This window comes from Scyliorhinus canicula, chromosome 8 (genome assembly GCF_902713615.1).
Source record: "Scyliorhinus canicula chromosome 8, sScyCan1.1, whole genome shotgun sequence".
Classification (NCBI taxonomy): domain Eukaryota; kingdom Metazoa; phylum Chordata; class Chondrichthyes; order Carcharhiniformes; family Scyliorhinidae; genus Scyliorhinus; species Scyliorhinus canicula.
In genome coordinates, this window is record NC_052153.1 from 136,215,231 (window position 1) to 136,242,420 (window position 27,190).

At 48.9% G+C, this 27,190-nt stretch overlaps 1 protein-coding gene across 7 annotated transcripts in view; it reads right to left on the bottom strand.

Annotated features, from left to right (window-relative positions):
* The window catches only part of adgrv1 (adhesion G protein-coupled receptor V1), an 838,553-nt gene that overhangs the window by 359,105 nt on the left and 452,258 nt on the right, over nucleotides 1–27,190 (bottom strand). For all 7 annotated transcript variants that reach the window (XR_005461637.1, XM_038805279.1, XM_038805282.1 and 4 more), the window contains 2 exons: nucleotides 9,663–10,070; nucleotides 8,687–8,871 (listed from right to left, as the gene is read on the bottom strand). Coding sequence is in view for 6 of the 7 variants with exons in the window: in XM_038805279.1 (XP_038661207.1) it covers nucleotides 8,687–8,871; nucleotides 9,663–10,070 (593 nt within the window). In the remaining variant the exon portion in view is untranslated. The remainder of the gene's footprint in view (nucleotides 1–8,686; nucleotides 8,872–9,662; nucleotides 10,071–27,190) is intronic.

Here is a 27,190-nt window from a genome sequence, read left to right on the forward strand (position 1 = left end):
ACATTAAAACCTTTTAGAAGACTTCCGGTTGCGGCTATGCGGAGCTAAGCCGCACGTTCGGCAGCTCCCGCTAGAAACGGACTTTGGGGCTCTTTTCAGGGCCACCAACGGAGCTTTTTCGACGATTCCCAACGTGGGAAGGGGTCTGCAGTAGATCCCCAGGGTTATATGGTCCGGACCAGGAGTGGGGTGAGCAGAAAAGCGGTGGCAGCGCCTCTGGAAAAGCGGGGGAAGGGAAACAAAATGGCGGCTGGCGGAGCCCTCGAGGAGTGGAGGCAGTGGGCGCAGGAGCAGCAGGAGACTCTTCGGCGCTGCTTCCAGGAGCTCAAGGTGGAGCTGCTGGAGTCGCTGAAGGCTACCACCGGTAAGCTGCTGGAGACTCAGACAGCCCAGGGGGCCGCAATCTGGGAGCTGCAGCAGCAGGCCTCCAAAAGGGAGGATAAGGCCGCGGCCCTCGCGGGGAAGGTGGAGATGCACAAGGCTTTGCATTAAAAAGTGGCAGGAGCGGTTCGAGGAGCTGGACAATCAGTCAAGGCGGAAAAGTTTACGATCCTGGGCCTCACGGAGTGGCTGGAGGGGTCGGACCTGGCGGCCTATGTGGTTGTTTTGTTGAACTCACTGATGGCAGCTGGGTACTTCCAGGGGGCCCTGGAGCTGGAGGGGGCCCACAGAATACTGGCCAGGAGGCCCAAGCCGAATGAGCCGCCGTGGGCGGTGCTGGTGCGGTTCCACCGGTTCGTTGACCGGGAATGCGGGCTTCGGTGGGCCAAGAAGGAGCGGAGCTGCAAGTGGGAGAACACGGTGGTGCGGATCTACCAGGACTGGAGTGCGGAGGTGGCTAAGCGGAGGGCCGGGTACAACCGGACAAAGGTGGTGCTCCACAGACAGTGTGAGGGGGTTTATAGATCAGATGGGAGGGATGGATCCCTGAAGGTTTGCGAGGTCAAGGGCCATGGAGTACTCGTTTTTCTCCCACGTGCATAAGGCCTATTCCAGGATTGCTTTTTTTGTCATGAGCAGGGGGTTGGTTTCGAGGGTGGAGGATGCTGAATACTCTGCCATAGCCATTTCGGATCATGCCCCGCACTGGATGGACCTAGGGTTGGGGGAGGAGGGACCAGCGTCCACTCTGGCGCTTGGAGGTGGGGCTGCTGGCAGACGAGGAGGTGGCCGGGAGGGTTCGGGGGTGTATCAACAGGTACCTTGAGGCCAACGATAACAGGGAGGTCCAAGTGGGGATGGTCTGGGAGGCATTGAAGGTGGTGATTAGAGGGGAGTTGATTTCCATCCGAACCCATAGGGAGAGGGGAGAGCAGAGGGAGAGAGTGAGATTGGTGGGGGAGATGGTGAGGGTGGGCAGGAGATATGCGGAGGCTCCGGAGGAGGGATTGCTGGGGGAGCGGCGTAGCCTTCAGGCCAGGTTTGATCTACTGACCACCAGAAAGGCGGAAGCTCAGTGGAGGAAGGCACAGGGAGCGGTGTATGAATACGGGGAGAAGGCGAGTAGGATGCTGGCACACCAGCTCCGAAAGCGAGACGCGGCCAGGGAGGTTGGGGGAGTGAAGGATAGAGATGGGAAGGTGGTGCGGAGCGGGGTAGATGTTAATGGGGTCTTTAGGGACTTTTATGGGGAATTGTACGGGTCTGAACCCCCGGTGGGGGGGGGGGGGGGGGGGGGGGGAATGGGGTGCTTCTTGGACAAGCTGCGATTTCCGAATGTGGAGGCGGGGCAGGTGGAGGGACTGGGGGCGCCGATTGAGCTGGAGGAGCTGGTTAAAGGGGTAGGGAGCATGCAGTCAGGGAAGGCGCCGGGGCCGGATGGGTTTCCGGCCGAGTTTTATAAAATGTATGCGGAACTGTTGGGCCCCCTGTTGGTTCGGACCTTTAACGATGCAAGGGAGGGGGGGGCTTTGCCCCCAACTATGTCACGGGCGCTGATTTCCTTGATCCTTAAGCGGGACAAGGACCCTCTGCAGTGTGGGTCATATAGGCCGATCTCCCTGCTAAATGTAGACGCCAAGCTGTTGGCAAAGATCTTAGCTACAAGGATAGAAGATTGTGTGCCGGGGGTCATTCACGAGGACCAGATGGGGTTTGTAAAGGGAAGGCAGTTGAATACCAACATACGAAGGCTTCTGAATGTCATTATGATGCCGGCTGTGGAAGGGGAGGCGGAGATAGTGGTGGCATTAGACGCGGAGAAGGCCTTTGATAGGGTTGAGTGGGGGTATTTGTGGGAGGTGTTGGAAAGGTTTGGGTTTGGGGAGGGGTTTGTCCAGTGGGTGAGGTTGCTTTATGAGGCCCCGATGGCGAGTGTAGCCACGAATAGGAAGAGGTCGGAGTACTTTCAGCTGCACCAGGGGACGAGACAGGGGTGTCTCCTGTCCCCCTTGCTCTTTGCATTGGCAATTGAGCCCCTGGCCATGGCGTTGAGGGAGTTGGGGAACTGGAGGGGCCTGGTGCGGGGTGGAGAGGAGCATCGAGTGTCGCTTTATGCGGACGACCTGTTGCTGTATGTGGCGGACCCAGTGGGGGGAATGCCGGAGGTGATGAAGATTCTCAGCGAATTTGGGAGCTTTTCTGGGTATAAGCTCAACCTGGGTAAGAGCGAGCTGTTCGTGGTGCACCCGGGGGATCAGGAGGAGGGGATTGGTAGGCTCCCACTGAAGCAGGCAGGGAGGAGCTTTAGGTACCTGGGAGTCCAGGTGGCTAGGAGCTGGGGGGGCCCTGCATAAGCTCAACCTCACAAGGTTGGTGGAGCAAATGGAGGAGGAGTTTTAAAGGTGGGATATGTTACCGCTGTCGCTGGCGGGTAGGGTGCAGTCCGTCAAGATGACGGTGCTCCCGAAGTTTTTGTTCCTGTTCCAGTGCCTTCCCATCCTTATCCCAAAGGCCTTTTTTAGGAGAGTTAACAGGAGTATTACGGGATTTGTATGGGCGCATGGGACTCTGAGGGTGAGAAGGGTGTCCTTGGAGCGGGGCAGGGATAGGGGGGGGGGGGGGGGGGAGGGCTGGCGCTGCCCAACCTCTGTGGGTACTATTGGGCTGTCAACGCAGCGATGGTGCGTAAGTGGGTAATGGACAGGGAAGGGGCAGCATGGAAGAGGATGGAGATGGCGTCCTGTGTGGACACGAGCCTGGAGGCGCTGGTAACGGCGTTGTCGCCGCTCCCTCCAACAAGGTATACCACGAGCCCGGTGGTGGCGGCTACCCTCAAAATTTGGGGGCAATGGAGACGGCATAGGGGGGAGGTGGGGGGCTCGATGGAGTCCCCGATATGGGGGAACCACCGGTTTGTTCCAGGGAGCATCGATGGCGGATTTCTGGGCTGGCACAGGGTAGGTATTAGGAGGTTGAGGGACCTGTTTGTGGATGGGAGGTTCGCGAGCCTGGGGGAGTTAGAGGGGAAGTTTGGGCTCCCCCCGGGGAACATGTTTAGGTACATGCAGGTTAGGGTGTTAGCCAGGCGGCAGGTGGAGGGGTTCCCTCTGTTGCCCCCACGTGGGGTACAGGACAAGGTGCTCTCGGGGGTGTGGGTTGGAGGAGGGAGGATTTCGGACGTATACCGCGTAATGCAGGAGGTTTACGAGGCCTCGGTGGAGGAGTTGAAGGGTAAATGGGAAGAGGAGCTGGGTGAGGAGATTGAGGAGGGGACGTGGGCGGATGCCCTGGAAAGGGTGAATTCCTCCTCTTTATGTGCGAGGCTTAGCCTCATACAGTTCAAGGTGCTGCTTAGGGCCCACATGACTGGGACGAGGATGAGAAGGTTTTTCGGGGGCTAAGACAGCTGTGCTAGGTGCTCGGGGAGCCCAGCGAACCACGCCCATATGTTTTGGGCACGCCCAGCGCTGGGGGAGTTTTGGAAGGGGGTAGCAAGGACGGTGTCGAGGGTGGTGGGATCCAGAGTCAAGCCAGGCTGGGGATTCGCAATTTTTGGGCTTGCAGTGGAGCAGGGAGTGCAGGAGGTGAAAGAGGCTGGTGTTCTGGCCTTTGCGGCCTTAGTAGCCCGGCGGAGGATCTTGCTTCAATGGAAGGATGTGAGGCCCCCAAGCGTGGAGGCCTGGATCAATGATATGGCGGGGTTCATCAAATTGGAGAAGGTGAAATTTGCCCTGAGGGGATCAGTACAGGGGTTCTTTTGGCGGTGGCAGCCTTTCCTGGACTTCCTGGCAGAACGGTAGGGAAATAGGCCGTGTAGTTGGGTGGTTGTTGTTCTTAGGTTTTTAACATGGTTGTTTTGTTTATATTGTTTTGTTGTTTATATTTTGTGAAAACCTTAATAAAAATTATTTTTAAAAAAACCTTTTAGAAGATGGCCAAAGCAGATAAAGTTAGAGTCAGAGGGGATAACCCTAACATGACATTAGCTTAACCCAAAGATGACCGGGCAGAAACTAAGAAAACTCATTAAAAAAGACATAAATCCAAACAAGTGCTAACTAAGACACAGACAAATTAATTACATGTCAAGCAAAGCGAGAAAATTCCAGTAAGGAATGGCGAGCTGGTGAGGATGAAGCCGCGCTGTCGCTGTTAAAGTAGCGCCACGCTTCTAAACCGATAAAACTTAGCTTTCAAACTGTCAAGCAGGCAGTCTGAAGGGTCCCAGGTGCGGAGGTTAAGGGGCCCCAAATTGCTATAAAAACTGGGAAAAATGAGCAGATAATCAGAGAATCTTCTTTGGTGATGGGACAAGCAGCATCTGAAGACCGAGCAGCCCAGAGAAGTGAGCAGAAGACCAAAAGTTAAAGAAAACTGATTGTCAAGAGTGACTTGAAATTCTGCAACTGGTCCGAACAAGAAAAAATCTTTTTTACCTTTCTGTAAAAGTAGTTATTCTCTTTTAACTTGAAAATAAAGTTAAATTCAAACTGATAACCTGAAAGAATAGTTATTATTTTTTTCTTTAGAAAGTTTACTTTACTTCACTTAGCAAGCTGGACCCATGTGTAAGTTACTAAGTAGTAAGTAAATAAAATTCTTCTATGAAGATACGGGTTATGCCGGGGGATAACCTGAAACACTAGTTTGACCCGAATAGCACCCGCCTATGTCTGCATAGGAGTCAGGGAGTGAGAATCCCTGCTCACCATCTAGAATAAATTGACCCTTTTTGGGATAGGGGGAATTCTAAGAATAATGGTGAGGCAAAAACTACAAGCTACAAGGAGAGATTGCATAGGTTGGGGTTATTTTCCTGAGAATAAACAAGACTGAGGGGTGACTTAATTGAGGTGAACAAAATTAGGAGTGGAAGAGATAGAATGGACAGGATAGAATTGTTACCCTTGTGGAGAATTCTAGAACCAGGGGACAAAAGTGACAGAAGGTATAAAGGGGACATGAAGAAGAACCTTTTTATACAGAGGGTAGTGGGAATTTGAAATTCACTGTCTTAGTTGGTGGTGCAGGCAGAGATCGGAAACTCTTTTAAGAGGTACCTTGATCTGCACCTTAAGTGCTGTAAGCTACAGGGCTGTGGACCGGGTGCAGGAAGGTGGTATTAGAAAGGGCACCTGGGTATCCTCAGGCTGGCACGGATAAGGTGGGCCCCGAATGGCCTCCTTCTGTGCTATAAATTTTCTACGGTTCAATGGAAGCCAGAACAGAAGTTACAAATGAACTTTGAGGTCAGAGCCATCCAGCTAGCAGGGTGGACATAAACCGTCCCTGTGCTGATGGTGAGGTCGCTGGCAGTAAACCAAGTGAGAATTCAGGACTGCAACATCCACCAGACAACAATTGTGAGTGATATCTCCCTGTTTCTCAGGCCCCTGCCATGCGCAAATGACCTTTCCTTCTTTCGCTGACATATCCGGGAAGCAGCCGAGGGATTCCACTAGCCAGGTCCTCCCTCGACTCCAGTCCTGACAGCAACACAGAGGAGTTCTTCACAGAGCCCAAAGTGGAAGAACCATCACAGCGCTCATCCATACCCTCCACCAGCGAATGAACACACACCTCATCAGGACCTAGTTTCAGAGCATCCTCGGGGTCACAATCTGATGAGCACATCACACTGTCAGATCCACAGCAGATGTGCCTGCACTCAGAGGACTGTTTGAGGCCAGGAATCCGCTGAGCCCCAGTCAGGTGACAAGTCGCTGGACTCTGTCATGTCTCAGTTGCTGGAGGTCCAAAGGGATGATAGGGAGGAAGGGATGTCTGGCACACTCTTTGAATCAAAAGGTTGCATGGAGGAGTCCGTCCATCTTATGACAAAGGTGATTGTGCTGACTCCTAGGCCAACACTACTAGGGTGGCGGCAGCCATGGAGACCTTAGTCTAAGACTTCTCTCCTGCAGGACATGCACTCCATGATGCCGGCACTTGTTGGGATCCACGAGAGCCAGCGCCAGAGGAAGGCAGAGCTTCTTGTGCTTACTCCAGCTGTGAGCTGTACCCTTGCTCACGCCAGGTCACTGTGGGAGCGTCCCGCCCATTCAAAAACCCTCTTCCTGTGACTATTTTAGATCCAGCTGCACAGTCTGAGGAGGGTGGAACTGCCACATAGCAGCACCCCAAAGGCAGGCAGGGGTGCAGGCAGGGGTCCACAGGTCTAGGCCCTCCAGAGGACACCACCATCACAGGTCATATCAGACAATAGGGCAGCGAACAGGCTGCCTCAATCTCCACTATAAATGCACCAAGGTGTAGCAGCAGGGTTCGAAACATTAAGGTCTAGTTGTACAGCATGGCATGGATGTTAAGCACTTGTACATAACGTTCACCTCTATAAATAAGCTCCCATTAATTACACCCTTTTTATGCTCCTTGTTCTGATGAGCTATTTTCCTGTAATTCCAAACTGTAAGCCTACTCCCTGCACAAGATAAAGGCAAGGTGTTCAGTGCAAGGCTTCTGCCATGTGCTTTATGCAAGCATCCCTTCACAAACTGAACAGGTCAGTCATGCCAGTATTTCAAATGGAATGAGGATGCCTCCTACATTGTAAAGGACTAGTGTCACTCATTCCGGTCATTGTCCATGTGTGCTCTCTCCACCGTTGAGATGTGGCTAGCTCCCCCATCCCATTTTCTCTGCCTCCGATGACACTGAACCTCAAGGGTACAGCTCACAAAGGATGCCCGTAGGATCAGGGAAAGTAAAACGTTCCATATTACATCGCCATGATATGACACTGATCATTGCGAGCAAGTGAGCTGACATCAGCCAGACAGGAGTAAGCCATTCACAGAAACTCCGAGGATCCATGTACTGTCTCCGCTGCAAGTGCATCGCTTACAAAGGAAATTAGGGATAAAAGAAGATCCACAGAAAAGCCAGAAAAATTGGCCAGAAAAAGCAACAGGCCTGAGGATTGGGAGCAGTTTAGAATTCAGCAAAGGAGGACTGAGGTATGAAAATGGAAAATGAAAAATGAAATGAAATGAAAATCGCTTCTTGTCACAAGTAGGCTTCAAATGAAGTTACTGTGAAGTCGCCACATTCCGGCGCCTGTTTGGGGAGGGTGCTACGGGAATCGAACCGTGCTGCTGGCCTGCTTGGTCTGCTTTCAAATCCAGCGATTTAGCCCTGTGCTAAACAGCCCCTACATTTCTTATTGACTAAGAAAGGGAAAATAGAGAATGAGAGTAAGCTTGCGCAGAACATAAATAAGAGAATTAGTTTGGTGAAGACCAATGTCTTTGTCAGAAAAAGGAGAATTTGTCATGGGGAAGAAAAAAATTGCTGATCAATTAAATCCATACTTTGGTTCCTTCCACTGTTTACTTCTGAAACCATTGTACATTGAAAACGTTCCTAGTCACTTTACAATTTCCCTTTTGAAATTCGGCAGCTGAAAAGTCAAGTCCCTAATTAACTCATACTGCAAGTTTTAAACCCAAGCTTCAAAATCCAACCTCATCATAAACTCTCATTACAAATGCAGGAACCAGTCATCCTTACCCCTTTTTCTCTCCCAGACAAGCTTTCACTATTAACCTTCCCCCCAAAAAACGCACAACACAAGCAACACAAACACACACACAATTTGATTGTCATCTCTAGTCTAAAATTACTATTTATAAAACATGGATCATTAAATCAAAATATGCAGCTTTTTGTCACTCCCATATTGAATCATTTGCTGCATTGTACTCCTGATAACCTAAGAATAACCACTTTGCACTATGTCAAATTATTTATAAAGAAATAACAAAATACTGCAGCAAATAGCTATTTCATTTTGCGAAGGCATGTGTCTGTTTTTAAACCACAAGCATGAGAGGAAAAATAATTTAATTCATTGCCATAAGCAAATAGGAAAATGGCTCAATGTGTTGCTGATTTTCCAGTGTTCATTGTTCCAAAAATCATCCCATTTTCCAGTAACAACATTTCACTGTCAACACAATGCTTGGAATGTCACAGTTAGAAATTATAATATGTTTGTACTCAGTGATGGCTCTGGTATGACATTCCTTTCCTATTCCAAAATGGGAAATAGGTTTACATTCTTTCTCCATTTATTTAAAGAACGCTTTGAACTAAAAAGCTACTTAACAATTCTTAAATATTTCAGGGTCTGCCTTATGATATTTCTCCTTTGTTGGCATTTATTGAAAGCTACTAACATATTCAAAACTTGTAGTCGTGTTTTCAAAGACTGGATGTATGGAAACATTAGCTGCTGCTTTATTGACTAATTCTATACAATCCCAATAATCTTGAATAATTTTACCTCTGGCCAGGTGATCCACATTCTACATCAGTGAGGAGTGAAAAGGCAAATGTTTCAGTCACTTCAGCCAGCTGACTGAATCCTTTAGTATCTTTGCGTGTGGGGTCTAGTAATGCACAAAGATTACTGTAAAGTAGTTCGCGATTGGTGTCACTGACCGGCCTCTTCTCTCCCTCTTTTATCACCTATTGGATCATGAACAAATTAACCCATTAAATTCATACTCGAGGTAACAAAATTGTAATGGAGAAACAATTGTTGGACAAGATCGTGCTCCAAGTAGGTCAGGCAAAGTGGGAATTCTAAAATAACTCCCACAGTGCAAAGGCCTAGGTGTTCAGTAGGTGTAGGTGCAGAGTAGAACAATGTCACTAACCAGACCCTCATGCTCTCAAGAGAGTATTCATTGTCTCGTGCCAAGCAATGGAAAATGGAGTGTTTCTCTCCCATAAGCTACTTTCAAACAGAAAATGAATATTATCTTGAAAATCACAGTGAGTTACTTGATTTTGTTTTGTAGTTAAATAGCTCCTATTTGTTTCACCCAGAATGACCAAGATTGCTTCAAGTTGAGCCTTATCATTGTAAATTTCCTCTCATTCCACCAACCACCCCAGAGTCCACTGGAAATTAGCACAAGATGCTCAATTAGTGGAAATCAAGTGGAACTTGATTCCACCCAAATTACCATTTGGTTACAGCCTTCTATGTCTATTTATTATACCCAACTGAAAATTGATGTGTATGATGCTAGGTTATTCTAATTTCTTTTCTGTAATGAACATAATTACTACATTTTCAAAGCAAGCAAATTTAGTTATAATCGCTGATGCAGATTTTACTTTGTAATAAGAAAATGTTTGATAACAAATGTTAAATATATTAAAAATATGCTTTTTCCTCATAATTATATGTATATGCATTATGGTATTAAAGTCATTTCAAATAAATGGTCCTCCTGAATTACAAGTCTTACCTTTTCAAACACTTCCATTACTGCACTGAGTTGCTCGCTTGTGGCCTCAATGTTAATCTTGTTTTGCAGTTTCTGAAGAATTTGATTGATTAAGTCATCATCAAGGGGTTGGTATAACTGATCAACCAAACCCCAGAAGAACTGAGAGTTAGCATCCGTGACTATTGTGATGTTTGCTATGCCGTAACCCTTATTCAGCTGAGTTCCTGCAGTTGGATTATAGAGCACCACTTGAAATCGTTTGGGCAATGGATTTGAAGACGCCTGTTCTGGAGTAAGGACAATGTCCAATGCAACGCTCGACTGCCCTTGTTGGAAAGTTAAAATGCCTTCTGACTTCACAAAATCCATCCCTGCAATAGCTGGCATTACTAAGGTTTGGCCAACCAGCTCAGCCTTTCTTAATTCCTGTAAAATAAAAATTAATTAAAACTAAATACTTATTTACTCCAAGTGAACAAAACACTGACCCTGCTGTTGAGTGGCGTTTTTTCTGATGCATATAATTTCTAATTATAATCATTTTTATTGAAAAAACTGTTTACAGAGAAACTAAGAAAATATAAATCCATAACAGAAACAAAAAAGTTAAGTCCAGAATTTGCTGAAATAAGAATGGCAATCTGAATAATGCACACCATTGTTAATGTTCAAATCTCCCAACAATTTGTGGAAACTGATGCTGTGTGAATTGTAAACTGATAAGGAGATACTTCATCACAAGTTGCCCTTAATTCCTGTGATTTGCATGAAGTTGCTGCATTTGCTACATTCATTGCCTGGTAAACTTGCCACAGAAAATGAAGTCTAGTAATCAATAGCATAAGTACCCATTTAATGATGTGCTAATTGTTAATGACCGCCAATAAATTTCTCTCATGCAGAAAGTGAACAGTTGAAAGTCCAAAATCTCACATTCCTTCAGATAACAAATTCTTGTTGGGACATCTTTGTTTACTTTACCGTGTTCGCTTTCCTCAGTCCCTAATCAATATGTTGTCCAAAATGAAGATGTGTGTGTTTCTTAAACCTGGAGTGTGTGCTCAACTTGAATAAAAGGCAGCAAGTTTTTCCTGGGTTTACAGCCAGAATATCAGAATTGTTGCAAGATTCCCTCAGAGATGGATTTTCAGCAAGTCACAAAGTTAGTTATTAGTAGTATTATGACAAGGTCAACTTTCTGTACTGGAGGACTGAAGGACAGGGCTGGAAACCTTAAGATGTTGCCGTGTCCTGTTTTTAAAGGCACAGATGTTACTGCTGCTGTTAACTCTTCAATAGTTTTACGGACTTAAAGCCTTTTTTTAAAGCGGAGTCTGAGATGACTGCCTCATCATATGGCCGTTTATAGCTACCTTCCAAATACAGTATTGGGGTTAAGTTAATTAGCCACAACATGGGTCTTTATTTGCGTTCATCCATGCTGGGGTGTCTAAGGCAATCGCTGAGTTTTATTCTAAAAAAAGTTAATTTTGGATGGTCTTAGGATATACTTCCTCGTATGGAAGGCGTTTCTTTTGCTATTTTAAGACCGTGTGATAGTTGGAAGCCGTACATCAGATCAGGTGACTCTCAAATGCCACCTTTTGCAAATTTATTCTATTCAAGTAACGTCCATACAATATCCCAAGGTCCAGGGAAGAGGCAGGAGAATGGCACTAATTTATAATGCTCACTTGGAGAGCCAGTGCAGACATGATGATCTGAATGGCCTCCTTCTGCGCTGTAACAATTTTGTGATTCTGATTTTACAGTCCATTTTTAAAAGGAATGTTAGTTCCGAGCGATTCTAAAACGATTGCAGTTGATGTTTTAAAGGCTATGGATAGGACATGCCTTTACTGGGCATGACAGTTCATTAAAACCTGTCTGTGTGGAAGGGATGTGGACATCCAGGTGCCCTTTCTAATCCCACCTTCCTGAAGCCAGCCCAAAGCGCTATATCTTACAGCACTTAAGGTGCAGAGCCAGGTACTTTTTAAAAGAATTTAGGGTCTCTGCCTCCACCACCAACCCGGGCAGCGAATTCCAGACTCCCACTACCGTCTGCATAAAAACATTCTTCCTCATGTTCCCTCTGCACCTTCTTTTTTTTAAACTATTTTTACTAAAGGCATTTTGCATATGGACACAGAAATATCAGAACACAAACCAACAGATAGAAAACCCAAGCCAACCTTGGCCCCTGATAACCAGCCTGCAACTCACCCCGCCCTCTTAGTTTTTTCCCCTCACCTCTCCACCAGCCCCAAAAACAAAGACATGAAAACCGCCCATCCCCTGCTGACACCTTAATTCACTTTAAAGAAATCAATAAACGGCTTCCACCTCCGGGTCAACCATTCCTCTGCTTCCTGTATGGCGAATCTAACCTTCCAAGTGCGGTTTTCAAGATCCTCCAAATTCTCCCTCAGCCTTTTTTGACTGTTCATCACATCCCCATCGCCCGAGGTCAATCAATCTTCGTGATCCCCTATCGACTTTTCCCTCTTGCATCTTCTAGATTGTTGGGCCCTGTGCCACCTGCCTCTGCTCCACATGCTTAATAGCCACCCTAAGTGGCTCCACCACTTTAGCCAGGTCCTCTGAGGCCTACTTCCTTTGTTGCTGGAACTTGTTGTCGAGAATGTTCACCAATTGCTCCATAGACCATTGAGTGGACAGCGCTGGCAATCACTCTCTGCCATCTTTTCCTTAGTCGCACCTCTATTAATCTCTTGGTCAAGCTGCTGCCTCGTGTTCGTTACACTCTTCGTCCGGTAAGCCATAAACCGGTCCCACCAGAGGAGTATTACATTCCCCCAATACTCATGCACCTTTTGACATTAAACACCCCTCAAATCGGGTGGGGAAGGACAAAAAGATTCCACCTCGAGCAGGAGACACAAAATGTGCGGCAACTCACTCCATGGCCGCCATCGAACCTTCTGCCACTTATGTCCACTGGTTCTCCATCAAGGGAAACAATTTTATTCTGTCCACTCTATCGTCTTCTGGACATCATGAGACAAAACAGAATATACTTGCACAAAATAAGAAATGAAACGTTGATGAGGTACATGTATAAGATACTTCGCAATGGAGGGAATTTTGGAATAGTGTTTTGAGACTCCGACCCCTTGATGACCGGTCCAGTGTTTCTGACAGCAATGGGTGCTCAATGTAGTCCTTGAAAGGATGCAATGGCATCAACTGCATCTTTTCCTATGATTTATTCTGCTATGTCCTGATGCTTAGGCAAAAATAAACTACTTAGAGTTGATCAGCATTAGAAACATCAGCAAAACAACAAAAGAACACTGTAATGGCTGCTTAACTTAAAGTCATTGTTTGGACAGTAAACATCCGGAAAATCATAAGATACTTGATATGTAGGCATTTCTGTGCCTATGCTCAACCCTGCCACATTATGCACGGGGGAGCACAAAAGTGGCTGAAGTAAACCTTGGACAGATTTTCAATGTGGCTAAAATGCTATGATGTTTTCACAAGGGCTCTGGCGGATAGAGCTCTTGTCGACAGGTCAGAAAGCCTGTGGGAAATTCTGTCAATTGTGTAGGGTGGCCCTCCAGGCACTTGTGGCCACCTGTGTGCCTTCCCCATGATTGAGATCCCCAGTGGAGGAGGTCCTGCCCAGGAAAGTGGAAAGTATTCCATCATACTCCTGACTTGTATCCTGTAGATGTTGGATAGACTTTGGGAAGTCAGGAGGTGAGATACTTTCCACAAAATGCTCAACCTCTGACCTGCTATTATAGTCACATGTTTATGTGGCTGGTCCAGCAATGTTCTGGTCAATGGTGACACACTGGATGCTGATGGTAGGTGATTCAGTAACAGTAATGATGCGGCATATCCAAGTGAGATGGTTAGATTCTCTCTTGTTGGACATAGTCATTGCTTGTTTCATAGAACATAGAACATTACAGTGCAGTACGGGCCCTTTGGCCCTCGATGTTGCGCCGACCCATGAAACCATCTGAAGCCTATCTGACCTACACTATTCCATTTTCATCCATATGTCTATCCAGTGACCACTTAAATGCCCTTAAATTTGGCGAGTCTACTACTGTTGCACGCAGGGCATTCCACTCCCCTAATACTCTGAGTAAAGATACTGCCTCTGACATCTGTCCTATATCTACCACCCCTCAATTTAAAGCTATGTCCCCTCGTGTTGGTCATCACCATCCGAGGAAAAAGACTCTCACTGTCCACCCTATCTAACCCTCTGACTATCTTATATGTCTCTATTAAGTCACCTCTCAGCCTTCTCCTCTCTAACGAAAACAACCTCAAGTCCCTGAGCCTTTCCTCGTAAGACCTTCCCTCCATACCAGGCAACATCCTAGTAAATCTCCTCTGAACCCTTTCCAAAGCTTCCACATCCTTCCTATAATGTGGTGACCAGAACTGCACGCAGTACTCCAGGTGCGGCCGCACCAGGGTTTTGTACAGCTGCAGCATGACCTCGTGGCTCCGAAACTCAATCTCCCTACTGAAGGCTAGCACACCATATGCCTTCTTAACAGCCCTATTAACCTGGGTGGCAACTTTCAGGGATTTATGTACCTGGATGCTGAGATCTCTCTGTTCATCTACACTACCAAGAATCTTGCCAATAGCCCAGTATTCTGCATTCCTGTTACTCCTTCCAAAGTGAACCACCTCACACTTTTCCGCATTAAACTCTATCTGCCACCTCTCAGCCCAGCTCTGCAGCTTATCTATGTCCCTCTGTAACCTATAACATCCTTCAGCACTATCCACAATTCCACCGACCTTCGTGTCATCTGCAAATTTACTAACCCATCCTTCTACACCCTCTTCCAGGTCATTTATAAAAATGACAAACAGCAGTGGCCCCAAAACAGATCCTTGTGGTACACCACTAGTAACTGAACTCCAGGATGAACATTTGCCATCAACCACCACCCTCTGTCTTCTTTCAGCTAGCCAATTACTGATCCAAACCGCTAAATCACCTTCAATCCCATACTTCTGTATTTTCTGCAATAGCCTACCATGGGAAACCTTATCAAACGCCTTACTGAAATCCATATACACCACATCAACTGCTTTACCCTCATCCTCATCCCTGTTATTTATCAACCCAAGTCTGAATATTGCTCAGATCTTGTTGCATATGGACGGAAGTTGCTTCAGTATCTGAGGAATTGCAAATGATATTGAACACTACAATCTTCAAGGAATATCCACATCTGACTTTAAGTTGGAAGGGAAATCATTGGTAAAGTAGTCGAAGATGGTTGGACTTAGGCCACTACCCTTAAGCCCTTACATCCGCAATGCTCTGAGGCTGAGATGAATGGCCGCCAACAACCACAATCTTCATTTCTGTTAGGTATGACTCTAACAAGTGATTCCTACGGGCATCAATTTTGCTAGGGCTCCTTGTTGGCACACTTGAACAATTATCAAGGACAGTCACTCTCACCTAGGGCGGAATTCTCCGCTCCCGGGAAAAATCAGGAGGGTCATCGTGAACTCGGCCATGTTTCACGACGGCCTCGGAGGCCGCTCCGAGCGGGGCTAGGAGCGCCGCTCCATAACTCTCGGCTGCCAGGTGGCGCGCCGAGAGTGACATGATGGCGGCACCTATGTGCATGCGCAGGTTGGCCGGCTCCAACCCGCGCATGCACGGCTGACGTCACGACGGCTGACAGCTCGAACCCGCGCATGTGCGGTGGCCGTCTTTCTCCTCAGCCGCCCCGCAAGACGTGGCTTGATCTTGCGGGGCGGCGGAGGGGAAATAGTGCGACTGATTGAGACGCCGGCCCGACGATCGGTGGGCACCGATCGCGGGCCTGTCCCCTCCCGAGCACAGTCGTGGTGCTCATTCCCCACCAGGCCCCCTACAAGCCCCAAAACAGGCATCTCATGCCGATTTCACAACGGCAGCGACCAGGTGTGGTTGCCGCCGTCGTGAAACGGTCGCGAACGGCAGGCCACTCGGCCCATCTGGATCGGAGAATCGCCGGTCGCCGTGAAAAACGGCAAGCAGCGATTCTTCCGAGCGGGGGGTGGGAGAATCGCGGGGGTGTGGAGGGGTGGGGGGGGGGGCGGGCACCAGGGGGTCGTGAAATTAGTCGGGGGGCCCTCCCGCAATTGTCCCACCCGGCGTGAGGAGCGGAGAATCGCGCCCCTCATCTTTTGAATTCAGCTCTTAGGTGCATGTTTAGATCAATGATGTAATGAGGTCAGAACCTGAGTGACCCTAACTTACCCCAAACTGAGCATCGGTGATCAGGTTATTGTTGACTAAGTGCTGGAGACTGCACTCTGTTGATAATGGAGAGTAGCCTGATGGGATTGTAAAATGATTGGATTGGATTTGTCCTGCTTTTTGTGGACTGGGCCTATGAGGGCAATTTTCTACATCATCTGACAGATGCTAAGCTGTGCTGGGACAACTTGGTGAGGGGTGCGGCCAGTTCTGGATCCCAAGTCTTCGATATTACTGCTGGGATGTTATCAGAGCCCATAGTCTTTACGGTATCCAGTGCCTTCAGCCAATTCTTGATATCACATGGAATGAGTTGATTTCTGTAATGTTAGGGACCTCAGAAGGAGGCAGAGATGGATCATCCACTCCAATAGACAGCATCAGCAGGAGGGGATGGTGGTTCTATTGTAAGTTGTGGTGATGGTCAACAAGTTGGTTGAAGAGATTTTTCACCCTGCTAAGGTCAGAAGGAAAACTGAAGAAGCATATATTATTGGAAAGTTTGATTTTGTGGGGACGTTGGAAAAACATCGTAAGTGTGAAGCAGTTCACATCATTTTCAAAATTTTGAATTAACATTTAGAATTTTCAAGCTTCTTAAAAAAAAGACATTATATAGACTCTTATAATGTGCATAATTTTGAGTGCTCTGAACTCAAACGGATATGGGGGTGGAAAGAGATGGAAGGAAAGTGAAAGAGAAGTCTGGGATGGAGAAACATAAGAAAACAGCTGCTGAATTGATTCAGATCTTCTTTTCTGGGGTATTTTAAATTTAACTGAAATTAAATTCTGAAAACTACTTTAGAAATATTAACTTTGAAGCAGAAACAGAATGTGCTGTAATGAAGTAATATCCAGGCAGTAAACATTATGGGCGGGATTCTCCATTCCTGAAACTAAGTGTTGACGCTGGCGCAGGATTCGTGGAGTTCTACGACAGCAAAACTGGCATCGCACCAGGATCAATTCAGTGACCGTTGAGGGGCTGGCACCGGCGCCACATAGAGCACAATCGATTCCAATGAGAAACGGTGCGGGATTCATCAGATTCGGGATTGACACTCAGGAGACTGACAAGGTGCAGCTGCATATACACACTTCAGTTCCCACACACAGCGTCCCAGCCAACAAGATGGCAGCCAGAGCAGCCCCGAGATTTACCAACGCCGAGCTAGAGACCCTGTATGCGGTGGAGGAGACCCTGTAACCCATCCCGGGAAGGAGGCTGACACCTGCCGACATTCGCCATGCCTGGCAGAGAGGCAGAGGTGGTCAGCACCACAAACAAAACTGTCCAGACCGGCGATCAGTGCCGTGAAAAACTGCACGACCGCCTCAGGGTGAGCAAGCAACACTGTGCCCCTGTCACGAACTTCCGTTCCACACACGCATAACCGCCCCCCACCAAAAGGGCAGCCGAACCCCAACATTGCACCACATGTTGGCACCCATACTGGCCGTCATGGCCGGGTTCCCTGGACAGTGAGGCCACCAGGTTGCATGCGTCAGACTGTCTAACACTGCATTTTCTGTTTACCACACTCGCAGGAGGAGGCCACCTATAACTGCGGATCTGGCCGCACTGAGACACCCCTCCACCCCCCACCCTCTCCCAACCGAGGCTATGGGCGGCCACCGTCTCTGCTCCGCAACCCCCAGCCCCCCCCCCCCCCCCCCCCCCCCCCAAACTCTGGCGGCCACCCCGACAGAGGCCCCCACCCCTCCTCCGAACACCAAAGCAGCAACCCCAGTACCCCCGGGCACATTGCCTGGGAGCAAAGATGGCTACTCACCTCCTTGGGAACCCGCAGCAGTCTTTCCGCCATCTTCACATTTTTGAGAATGAGTACTACTGGCAACCGTGTGACCACTTGCTGGGAAGCGGTTAGACCACGGGAGCCTGTTAGATAGAGGGTCGCTCCCATTAATTGTATGGAGATTGGCCTGAAGTGGTGATTATTAGTTTATCAAATCTCTATAGTGCAGGAGGCCATTTGGCCCATTGAGTCGGCACCAACCCTCTGAAAGAGCACTCCACCCAAGCCCACTTCCCTGCCCTATTCCGAGAACCCTTTAACCTAATCTACACATCCCTGGACACTAAGGGACAATTGCACATGGCCAATCCACCTCACCTGCACATCACTGGACTGTGGGAGGAAATCGGAGCACCCAGAGGAAACCCAGGCAGACACGGGGAGAAAGTGAAAACTCCCCAGACAGTCACCCGAGACCGGATTTGAACCCGGGTCCCTGGCGCTCTGAGACAGCAGTGCTAACCACCGTGCCACCGTTTCGTGCTACGCTATAGCGGGGTCATAATTTCACCAACGCGAGTGGGCTGGTTAGATCGCAAACAGATCAGCACCAGTGCAGTTCTCGATTTTGACCTTTCTCGCGATCAACTGCCTCATCCCGCTCTCACTTAAGCTCAATGCGGCCATCAAATCGCGCCCAGAATGTGTGTGAGCGGAAGCAAGTCGGGCTCTCTATAAATAGACAAGTTCTCTGCTTGATACTAGGTAAATACAATCCTAGACATACTTGGTGAGGAAATGTGAGTGAGCGCCGAGTGTTTGCATCAGATAACTGGACCATGAACCAGGTATGTTGATTAGTCAGAGTCCCTCCGGATAACTACACCATTAGGACCCGGGTGTGGGAGTGTTTGGAAATGTTAGTTTTGTCAGTATTATCATATCTGGGGACTTCCAATGGAATATGATTACTGGTGAATATGACTTGACAGCTAAAACAATTACTTGGGCAGTGAGCTGTCCGATATAAAAGAGGACCAGTTGAAAAGATTGTAAACTTGCACTTGGTGCCATATTTGTGTGCAAAGTAATGCAAGTGCTTGTAAATAAGTCAGGTGCATCTTTATTTGAAGTGAAATTTACATTTCATTTGAAATATCAGCTGAAAGTAATGTTTGATCTTTGTTGATCTTAGTTGGTTTATTACAGTATGTTTTGGAAAGTGAAATATTATCTGTTGGCTTTCTTCCCTTTGGCATCATGAGAATTCCTTCAGCTTCACTGATGGACCTCCTTGCAATCCCCATCCTGCCCCAAATAGCCCTCTCCAAAGATCCTGTGACTATTCCTCGTGCTGGTGGCATTGCCTGAGCTGGAGAGTTGCCAATTGGCCAGCAGCTCTCGGAGGCAGGATTTCCACCCTACTGGGGGCCTAAAGAGACCTGATGCTGCCAGCATAAGGATCTGCTTGCCTGGCAATCGTGTTGGGGCTCCTGTTGAAAACAAAGTGAGGTTCCTGCCAGTTCTCCAATCTGTGGGGAGGACACTCGTTGGCAAAACTAAATTCTAAATTTAAAAATGCAAGTCTTTCTTTATTTTATTAGGTGGATCCTTGGTTTCCTAAAACACAATTTTTCTATCTTCTATTTACACACAATTGTTATCCGGTTTATTTTAGGTGGGTTATCAGTCCTAAAATAATGCAATGTTAATAATACATATGCACCGCATGAACAATAATTCCGATATTTTAAATATATTTAGTAGTTAAAGATTACTACAAATTAGTATGAACAATAACACCAGACAATCCTTTAGTTTGTTTGTGTCACATTACTCTGTCTGCTATTTTAACAATGTGCTAACATATTAATTTATCTATACACTATGCATTCATTTTCTACTAAACAACATAATATTTAGCTTTAAATGTATGAATATAACTGAAACAGTTACTTGGATACTTCTTCCTGGCCATGTTTTCCCACAGTCATGGCTACTGGCAATGTGTTAAGTGTTGTTGACCTACAGGGAACTCAAAACTGTCTACCCCCAAAATTCTGCAAATCAAAGTCAACAAAACTCCCAATTAGTTGTGAACAGTAAATATCTGAGCTAATTTAAATGCTATGCACTAAACAAGATTCTAAAGCAGAGCCTGTAATTTATTAACTTCATGCACGGTATCTTTAAAATCCTGTAAGAATTTTCACTGAGCAGAATACAAAGATTTAATCCTGTAAAGGAACGACCCTCCCGGCTCTGGCCACAGCAGCACTCCCATCCCCCTCAACAAGATACACAACGTGCCCTGTGGTAGCGGCCACGCTGAAAACATGGACCCAGTTGAGACAGCACTTCGGGATAACCAAAATGGCCCCCATCTGCAGCAATCACAGATTTCCCCCAGCCATGCTAGATACCTCCTGCAAAAGATGCTGCGAGCAGTGGGTGTCGGGGGGGAGGGGGGGGCGGGTGCCAGGTCCCGGAGGGAGACGGTGTCCTGTCGGCCGTCGGGATACTCCACATACGCGTATTGCAGATTCGCGTGGAGTAGCTGGACTCTTTCGACCAACGGGTCGGACTTGTGCACCCGCACGTGTTTCCGGAGCAGAATGGGCCCGGGGGTAGCCAGCCAGGTCGGGAGCGGGGTCCCTGAGGAAGACTTCCTGGGAAAAACCAGAAGACTTTCGTGAGGTGTTTGGTTAGTGGCAGTACAGAGAAGTGACCGGATTGAGTGGAGGGCGTCTGGGAGGACCTCTTGACAGTGGGAGACTGGGAGATTTCTGGACCATAGGGCCAGCTGGACGGTCTTCTCCCTCTCGACCTGCCCGTTACCCCAGGGGTTGTAACTGGTCATCCTGCTGGAGGCGATGCCCCTGCTGAGCAGGAATTGACGCAGCTCGTCGCTCATAAATGAGGACCTCCGATCGCTATGAATGTATGCGGGGTAACCGAACAGGGAGAAGATAGTGTACAGGGCTTTGATAATGGTGGTTGTTGTCATGTTGGGGTAGAGGATGGCGAAAGGGAAATGGGAGTTCTCGTCAATCACGTTGAGGAAGTACGTGTTGCGGTTGTTGGAGGGGAGGGGACCCTTGAAGTCCATGCTGAGACGTTCAAAGGGCGGGAAGCCTTTATCAGGTGCGCTCGTTCAGGGCAGTAGAAGTGCGGCTTGCACTCCGCGCAGATGTGGCAGTCCCTAGTGACTGTCCTGACCTCCTCGATGGAGTAGGGCAGGTTGCGGGTCTTTATGAAATGGAAAAAGCGGGTGACCCCCGGGTGGCAGAGGTCCGCGTGGAGGGTTCGAAGGCGGTCCACTTGTGCGTTGGCACAGGTGCCATGGGACAGGGCATCGGGAAGCTCGTTTAGCTTCCCAGGACGATACAAGATGTCGTAGTTGTACGTGGACAACTCAATCCTCCATCGCATGATTTTATCGTTCTTTATCTTGCCCCTCTGTGCATTATCAAACATGAAAGCTACTGACCGTTGGTCTGTGAGGAGGGTAAACCTACTGCCGGCCAGATAGTGCCTCCAATATCGCACAGCTTCAACTTGTCCGAGGAATGTCGGATTTTGGAAGCGAGGAGGGTCCGGGAGAAGAAGGCCACGAGTCTGCCTGCTTGGTTGAGGGTGGCCGCCAGAGCAACATCAGACATGTTGCTCTTGACCTGAAAGGGGAGGGACTCGTCGATAGCATGCATCGTGGCCTTTGCAATGTCTGCTTTGATGCGGCTAAAGGCCTGGCGGGCCTCCATCGACGGGGGAAAGTGGTGGACTGGATGAGGGGACGGCCTTTGTCTGCGGAATTGGGGACCCACTGTGCGTCATATGAAAAGAAGCCCAAACAGCACTTGAGGGAGTGGGGGAGGGGGGCTCCATCAGGGGGCTCATGCGTTCGGGGTCGGGGCCTATCACTCCGTTACGCACTACGTAGCCGAGGATGGCTAGACGGTCAGTGCTAAACACGCACTTATCCTTATTGTAGGTCAGGTTAAGGAGTTTTATGGTACGGAGGAATTTGCGGAGGTTGGTGTCGTGGTCCTGCTGGTTGTAGTCGCAGATGGTGACATTGTCGAGATATGGGAAGGTTACCCGTAAACCGTGTTGGTCAACCATTCGGTCCATCTCCCTTTGGAAGACCGAGACCCCATTCGTGACACCGAAAGGAACCCTTAAAAAGTGGTAGAGTCGCCCATCTGCTTCGAACGCAATGTACTTTCGGTCACTCGTGCGGATGGGGAGCTGGTGGTAGGCGGACTTGAGGTCCACCGTGAAAAAAACCTTGTACTGCGCGATCCTGTTAACCAGGTCGGAGATACGTGGGCGAGGATACGCGTCCAGCTGCGTAAATCGGTTGATAGTCTGACTGTAGTCTATGACCATCTGATTTTTCTCCCTGGTCTTAACCACCAGCACCTGTGCTCGCCAGGGGCTGTTGCTAGCCTCGATAACCCCCTCCTTCAGAAGCCTTTGGACTTCGGACCTGATGAAGGTCCGGTCCTGGGCACTGTACCGTCTGCTCCTGGTGGCGACAGGTTTGCAATCCGGGGTGAGGTTTGCAAACAAGGATGGGGGATCGACCTTGAGGGACGCGAGGCTGCAGACAGTAAGGGGGGGCATAGGGCCGCCTAATTTGAATGTTAAGAACTGAAGGTTGCACTGGAAATCTAACCCCAGGAGTGCTGCCGCGCAGAGGTGGGGAAGGACGAAGAGCTTATAGTTTTTAAACACCCTCCCCTGGACCGTGAGGTCCGCTATGCAGAACCCTGTGATCTGGAGCGAGTGTGAACCGAAGGCCAGAGCGATTCTTTGTTTTACCGGATAAACGGGAAGTGGGCAGCGTCTTATCGTGGCAGGGTGGACAAAACTTTCCGTGCTCCCGGAGTCCAACAGGCAGCTCACCTCGTGACCGTTGAGTAAGATCTTCGTGGTCGCCGTGGAAAGCGTGCGGGGCCGCGACTGATCCAACGTTACTGAGGCGAGTCGTGGCAGGAACTCCGAGTCGTCATCCGGCAGCGAGTGGTCACTTGTGAGGTCCTCGGTGCTGATCCAAGATGGCGGCGCCCGTCGGCCACACGTGGTGGGGGGTGAACAAAATGGCGGCGCCCGGGGATCGCACGTGGAGTCAGGGGCCCAAAATGGCGGCGCCCGGGGATCGCACGTGGAGTCGGGGGCCCAAAATGGCGGCGCCCGGGGCTCGCACGTGGCATCGGGGGCCCAAAATGGCGGCGCCCGGTGATCACTCGTGGCGGTGGGGGGTGGGGGCAGCGAGGTCCGCGGGCCACGTGAGGAGCGCGGGGGGGGGGGACCCGCGGTTGCTGCTCGGGACTGCAGCGACCGCCTTGGACTGGCAAACGGCCGCGTAATGGCCCTTTTTGCCGCAGCCTTTACAGGTTTACTGGTGGGGGTGCTTGGCCTGGCCGCAAAAGTAGCAGCGGGGCCCCGTGGGTTTATCGGGGCGCCCTGCTGCGGAAGCCTGGGGGGGGGGGGGGGGGAAGAGGTCAGAGTCTGCGGAGGTGAGGGGGGTCACGTTCCATGCCATCCATGGGGCAGGCGCAGTTTCTCCCCAGAACAAGGAGGGTCTGGTAGAATTCGTCTAAGGATCACCAGGGAATTGCTGTCTCGTGGCCAGCAAGTGCCGTGCGTAGACCTGGTTCACTGGCCGGATGAAATGTCCTTTTAGCAAGTCCATAGCTGCGTCATAGTCTGGTTCGTCCTCTATGAGCATGTACACGGCGGTGCCCACGCACGAGTGGAGGATACTTAGTTTTTGTTCCCTTGTCGGGCAGTTTTCGGCTGTGCTCAAATAACTGTTGAAACATGCCAGCCAGTGTTTAAATGCAGCTGTTGCATTCGTTGCGTGCGGGCTGAGTCGAAGGCTTGATACGAAGCTCCATCTTTTAAAACTTGTGCATTAAATTGATGCACCATCAATTGGACACGAGGCGAAGATGTGATCCAACAAAAGGCTTTAATGCACAAGATATGTGCCCGGCAGCAGACATACAGAAGAATGGCCGACTGCAGGGAAAACAGGGTTCTTATATCCCGCCCTGTAGGCGAAGCTACCTACCTCTCAGCCAATCGGCTGAGAGGCACATGACTTTCCCGGGCCAATTGGCAGCGAGTCCTCTGCACCAATGGCAGCTCACCTCTGAGGTACCGTAATACCACTAGTCATACTACCACATGGGGGCAAACTGACGGTCGGGGACTTCCACGTAGGACACAGATTGGTGACACTGGACGAACTGACGAGGAAGTGGAAACTATCAAGAGGACAGGAATTGAGACACCTCCAAATAAAGCACTTCCTCTGCAAAGAGCCAGTAGTGTACCCCGAGGCCCCAGAAAGCACACTACTAGAGGACCTGATAGGCACAAGCAGCGAGAAGGGGAGGCTATGTGGGAAAATCGGACAGCTACTGGACAGAGCCCGAACATCACTGGACGGGACCAGACAAAAATGGGATGAACAACTGGGGACAGAGGTGGGATGGGGACTCTGGACCGAAGCACTGAGCAGAGTGAACTTCACCTCCTCCTGCGCAAGGCTAAGCCTAATGCAGCTCAAAGTGGTGCACAGAGCGCATCTGACCAGAACCCGAATGAGCAGGTTCTTCCTGGAGGTGGAGGACAAATGTGAGCGGAGCCAGAGGGGCCCGGCCAACCACACCCACATGTTTTGGGCTTGCCCCAAGCTTGCTGGGTTCTGGACAACCTTCTCCGAGGCAATGTCCAGGGTTGTGGGGGTGAGGGTGAAGTCATGCCCAATAGTGGCAATCTTCGGGGTATCAGAGCAGCCAGAGTTACACATGGGAAAGGGGGCCAACGCCCTCGCTTTCGCTTCCCTAATCGCACGCCGGAGAATCCTGCTCGGCTGGCGATCGGCAGCACCGCCCAAAGCTGCAGACTGGCTCACTGACCTCTCGGAATTTCTTCACCTAGAGAAGATTAAGTACGCCATCCGAGGGTCAGAGGAAGGCTTCCTGGATACTTGGGGGCAGTTTGTCGGCCTGTTTCGAAACCTGTTCAAGGCCAGCAACGAGGAGTAAGCCAGGGGGTGGGGAGAGAAAAATGGGGAACCCATGAGAGAAGAGGAAGTGTGCTGAAACCAATGGGGGATGAAGGAGAGGATAACATAGACCGATCCAGAGGGCGTACAGTTAGTCAAATGGAGGACAAAACAAACCTCTCTGTAAAATAAAGGATATTAGCGCGGGCAAGAAAAACGTAATGTATATAAGTAACAACTTTTTATAAATATAAGAAAAGCCAATAAAAAGATTTTAAAAATAAACCCAATCTAAATCTGTGCAGTGCCATTCAGGTGGATGAAGTGCCACCTGCTGCTTTACAATGGTATTTCTGGTAATTCAAGTCTAACGTGAGTTAATACCCGGGGGATTGCTGTTAAATGTTGCAGCTTACATTTAAAAAAAATAAATTTAGAGTATCCAATTCATTTTTTCCAATTAAGGGGCAATTTAGCGTGGCCAATTCACCTACCTTGCACAGCTTTAGCTTGTGGGGGTGAAACCCACGTAAACACGGGGAGAATGTGCAAACTCCATATGGACAGTGACCCAGAGCCGAGATCGAACCTGGGACCTCGGCGCCGTGAGGCAGCAGTGCTAACCACTGCGCCACCCTGCTGCCCTTAATCTTACATTTGCAATCATTAATTATCTAATTATCATTATCAGTTTCCACTTTTAGCCACCCATATCTGACCCTTTCATTTCCTTTCTAAAAACATACCATTCCCAAGGTAGGGCAATTCGGGTGGCAGAGTAGTACAATGGTTAGCACTGCTGCTTCACCACGCCAGGGTCCCAAGTTCGATTCCCGCTCGAGTCACTGTCTGCGCGGAATCTGCACGTTCTCCATGTGGCTGCATGGGTTTCCTCCGGGTGCTCCTGTTTCCTCCCACAAGTCCCCAAAGACGCGCTGTGAGGTGAATTAGCCGTTCTTAATTCTTCCTCTGTGTCCCCAAACAGGCGCCGTAGTGTGGCGACTTGGGATTTTTCATAGTAACTTCATTGCAGTGTTAATGTAAGCTTACTTGAGACAATAATAAAGATTATTTATTTCAGGCTGGCCTCATGTAAGATGAAACATTTAAATGCTGGCCTTACCCATGACATCCATATGCCATAAGCAAATAATAAAAGAAAATAAGTGTCAGGATTGAGATTTACAATCAAAAATGAAAGACAGGGTGACTCCGTCAATGTATGTGATGATGACACTGAGGGCGGAAGCCTAATTTCACAGCACAGCACCTGGGCTCAGTCCCCAGATGCTAGAGAAAGGAAAACTAGGTGGAGCGATGCTACATTAGCGCAACACAAACCAGCAATGCCAGGGTTTTATTCGATAGGTGCACACCGAGCAGTGAAATAGGGATGTCAGCATGGAAGGAGTTCTCTCAATGGAGTTTGTGGTAGGAACGTCTTCAGAACAGATGGTCTGAGGGAACAGGGAAAGCCAGTTCAGATACAAGCTGAAGAGAAATGAGAAAAGTGTGATGTTCCCTTTTCCCATATCCAGGATCGTCATTTTTCTTTTCTTTTCATTGCTATTGGATTTCACAATGCAGCACCATTTTCTGCAGGGGCAATATTATTTCCTCATAAAAGATGCAACGGCTACTCACAGGGCATAAAATCTGTCCATCCCATTTTAGGCGCAAGACTGTGATTCACAATGCTGCCTGTTTGCATGGTGGGCAGCATCATACAAATCAGGCACTGCCTCCTCATTTACCTGATTATAGTATCGGTCCGAGAAGTGCCCACACTGTTGGCTGCCCGGGTGTTCTACAGGTGTTTACACAGCATGTGCTGTTAGCACATAGCCTGCTCAGTCTGGCTGCACAGTCTGTCTTACACAGGAGGCCACTGCTGAATGTTATCACTGTAGTTCATTGATGTACTATCAATTACGCAGAGACGAGAGTAGGATGTAATCAAGGCTTTATTACACTGAGCTGTGTGGCCTCCTACAGCAGCTGACGAAGTGGCTGCTGTACAGGGAGCACACATATTTATACTCCGCCTACTGGGCGGTGCCAGCAGGCAGGGATCTACCCCCGTACCTGTAGTACAGGGGCCTTACCGTAAAGCACCTATAACAACATCCTCTTTATACAATATATACATCAGTGGTGACTACCACATTCAGTAAAAGGAAAATTATGACTCCAAGGAACTTCAGCATGTCCACGTTGCCTCTCACCATTTTTTACAGATGCATCATAGAAAGCATCCTATCTGGCTGCATCACAGCTTGGTATGGCAACTGCTCTGCCCAAGATCGTAAGAAAGTACAGAGTCGTGAACACAGCCCAGTCCATCACACAAACCCGTCTCCCATTCATTGACACTGTTTACACCTCCCGCTGCCTTGGGAAAGTGGGCAGCATAATCAAAGACCTCTCCCACTGGGGTTATTCTCTCTTCCAACTTCTTCCATCGGCCAGGAGATACAAAAGTCTGAGAACATGCACTAAC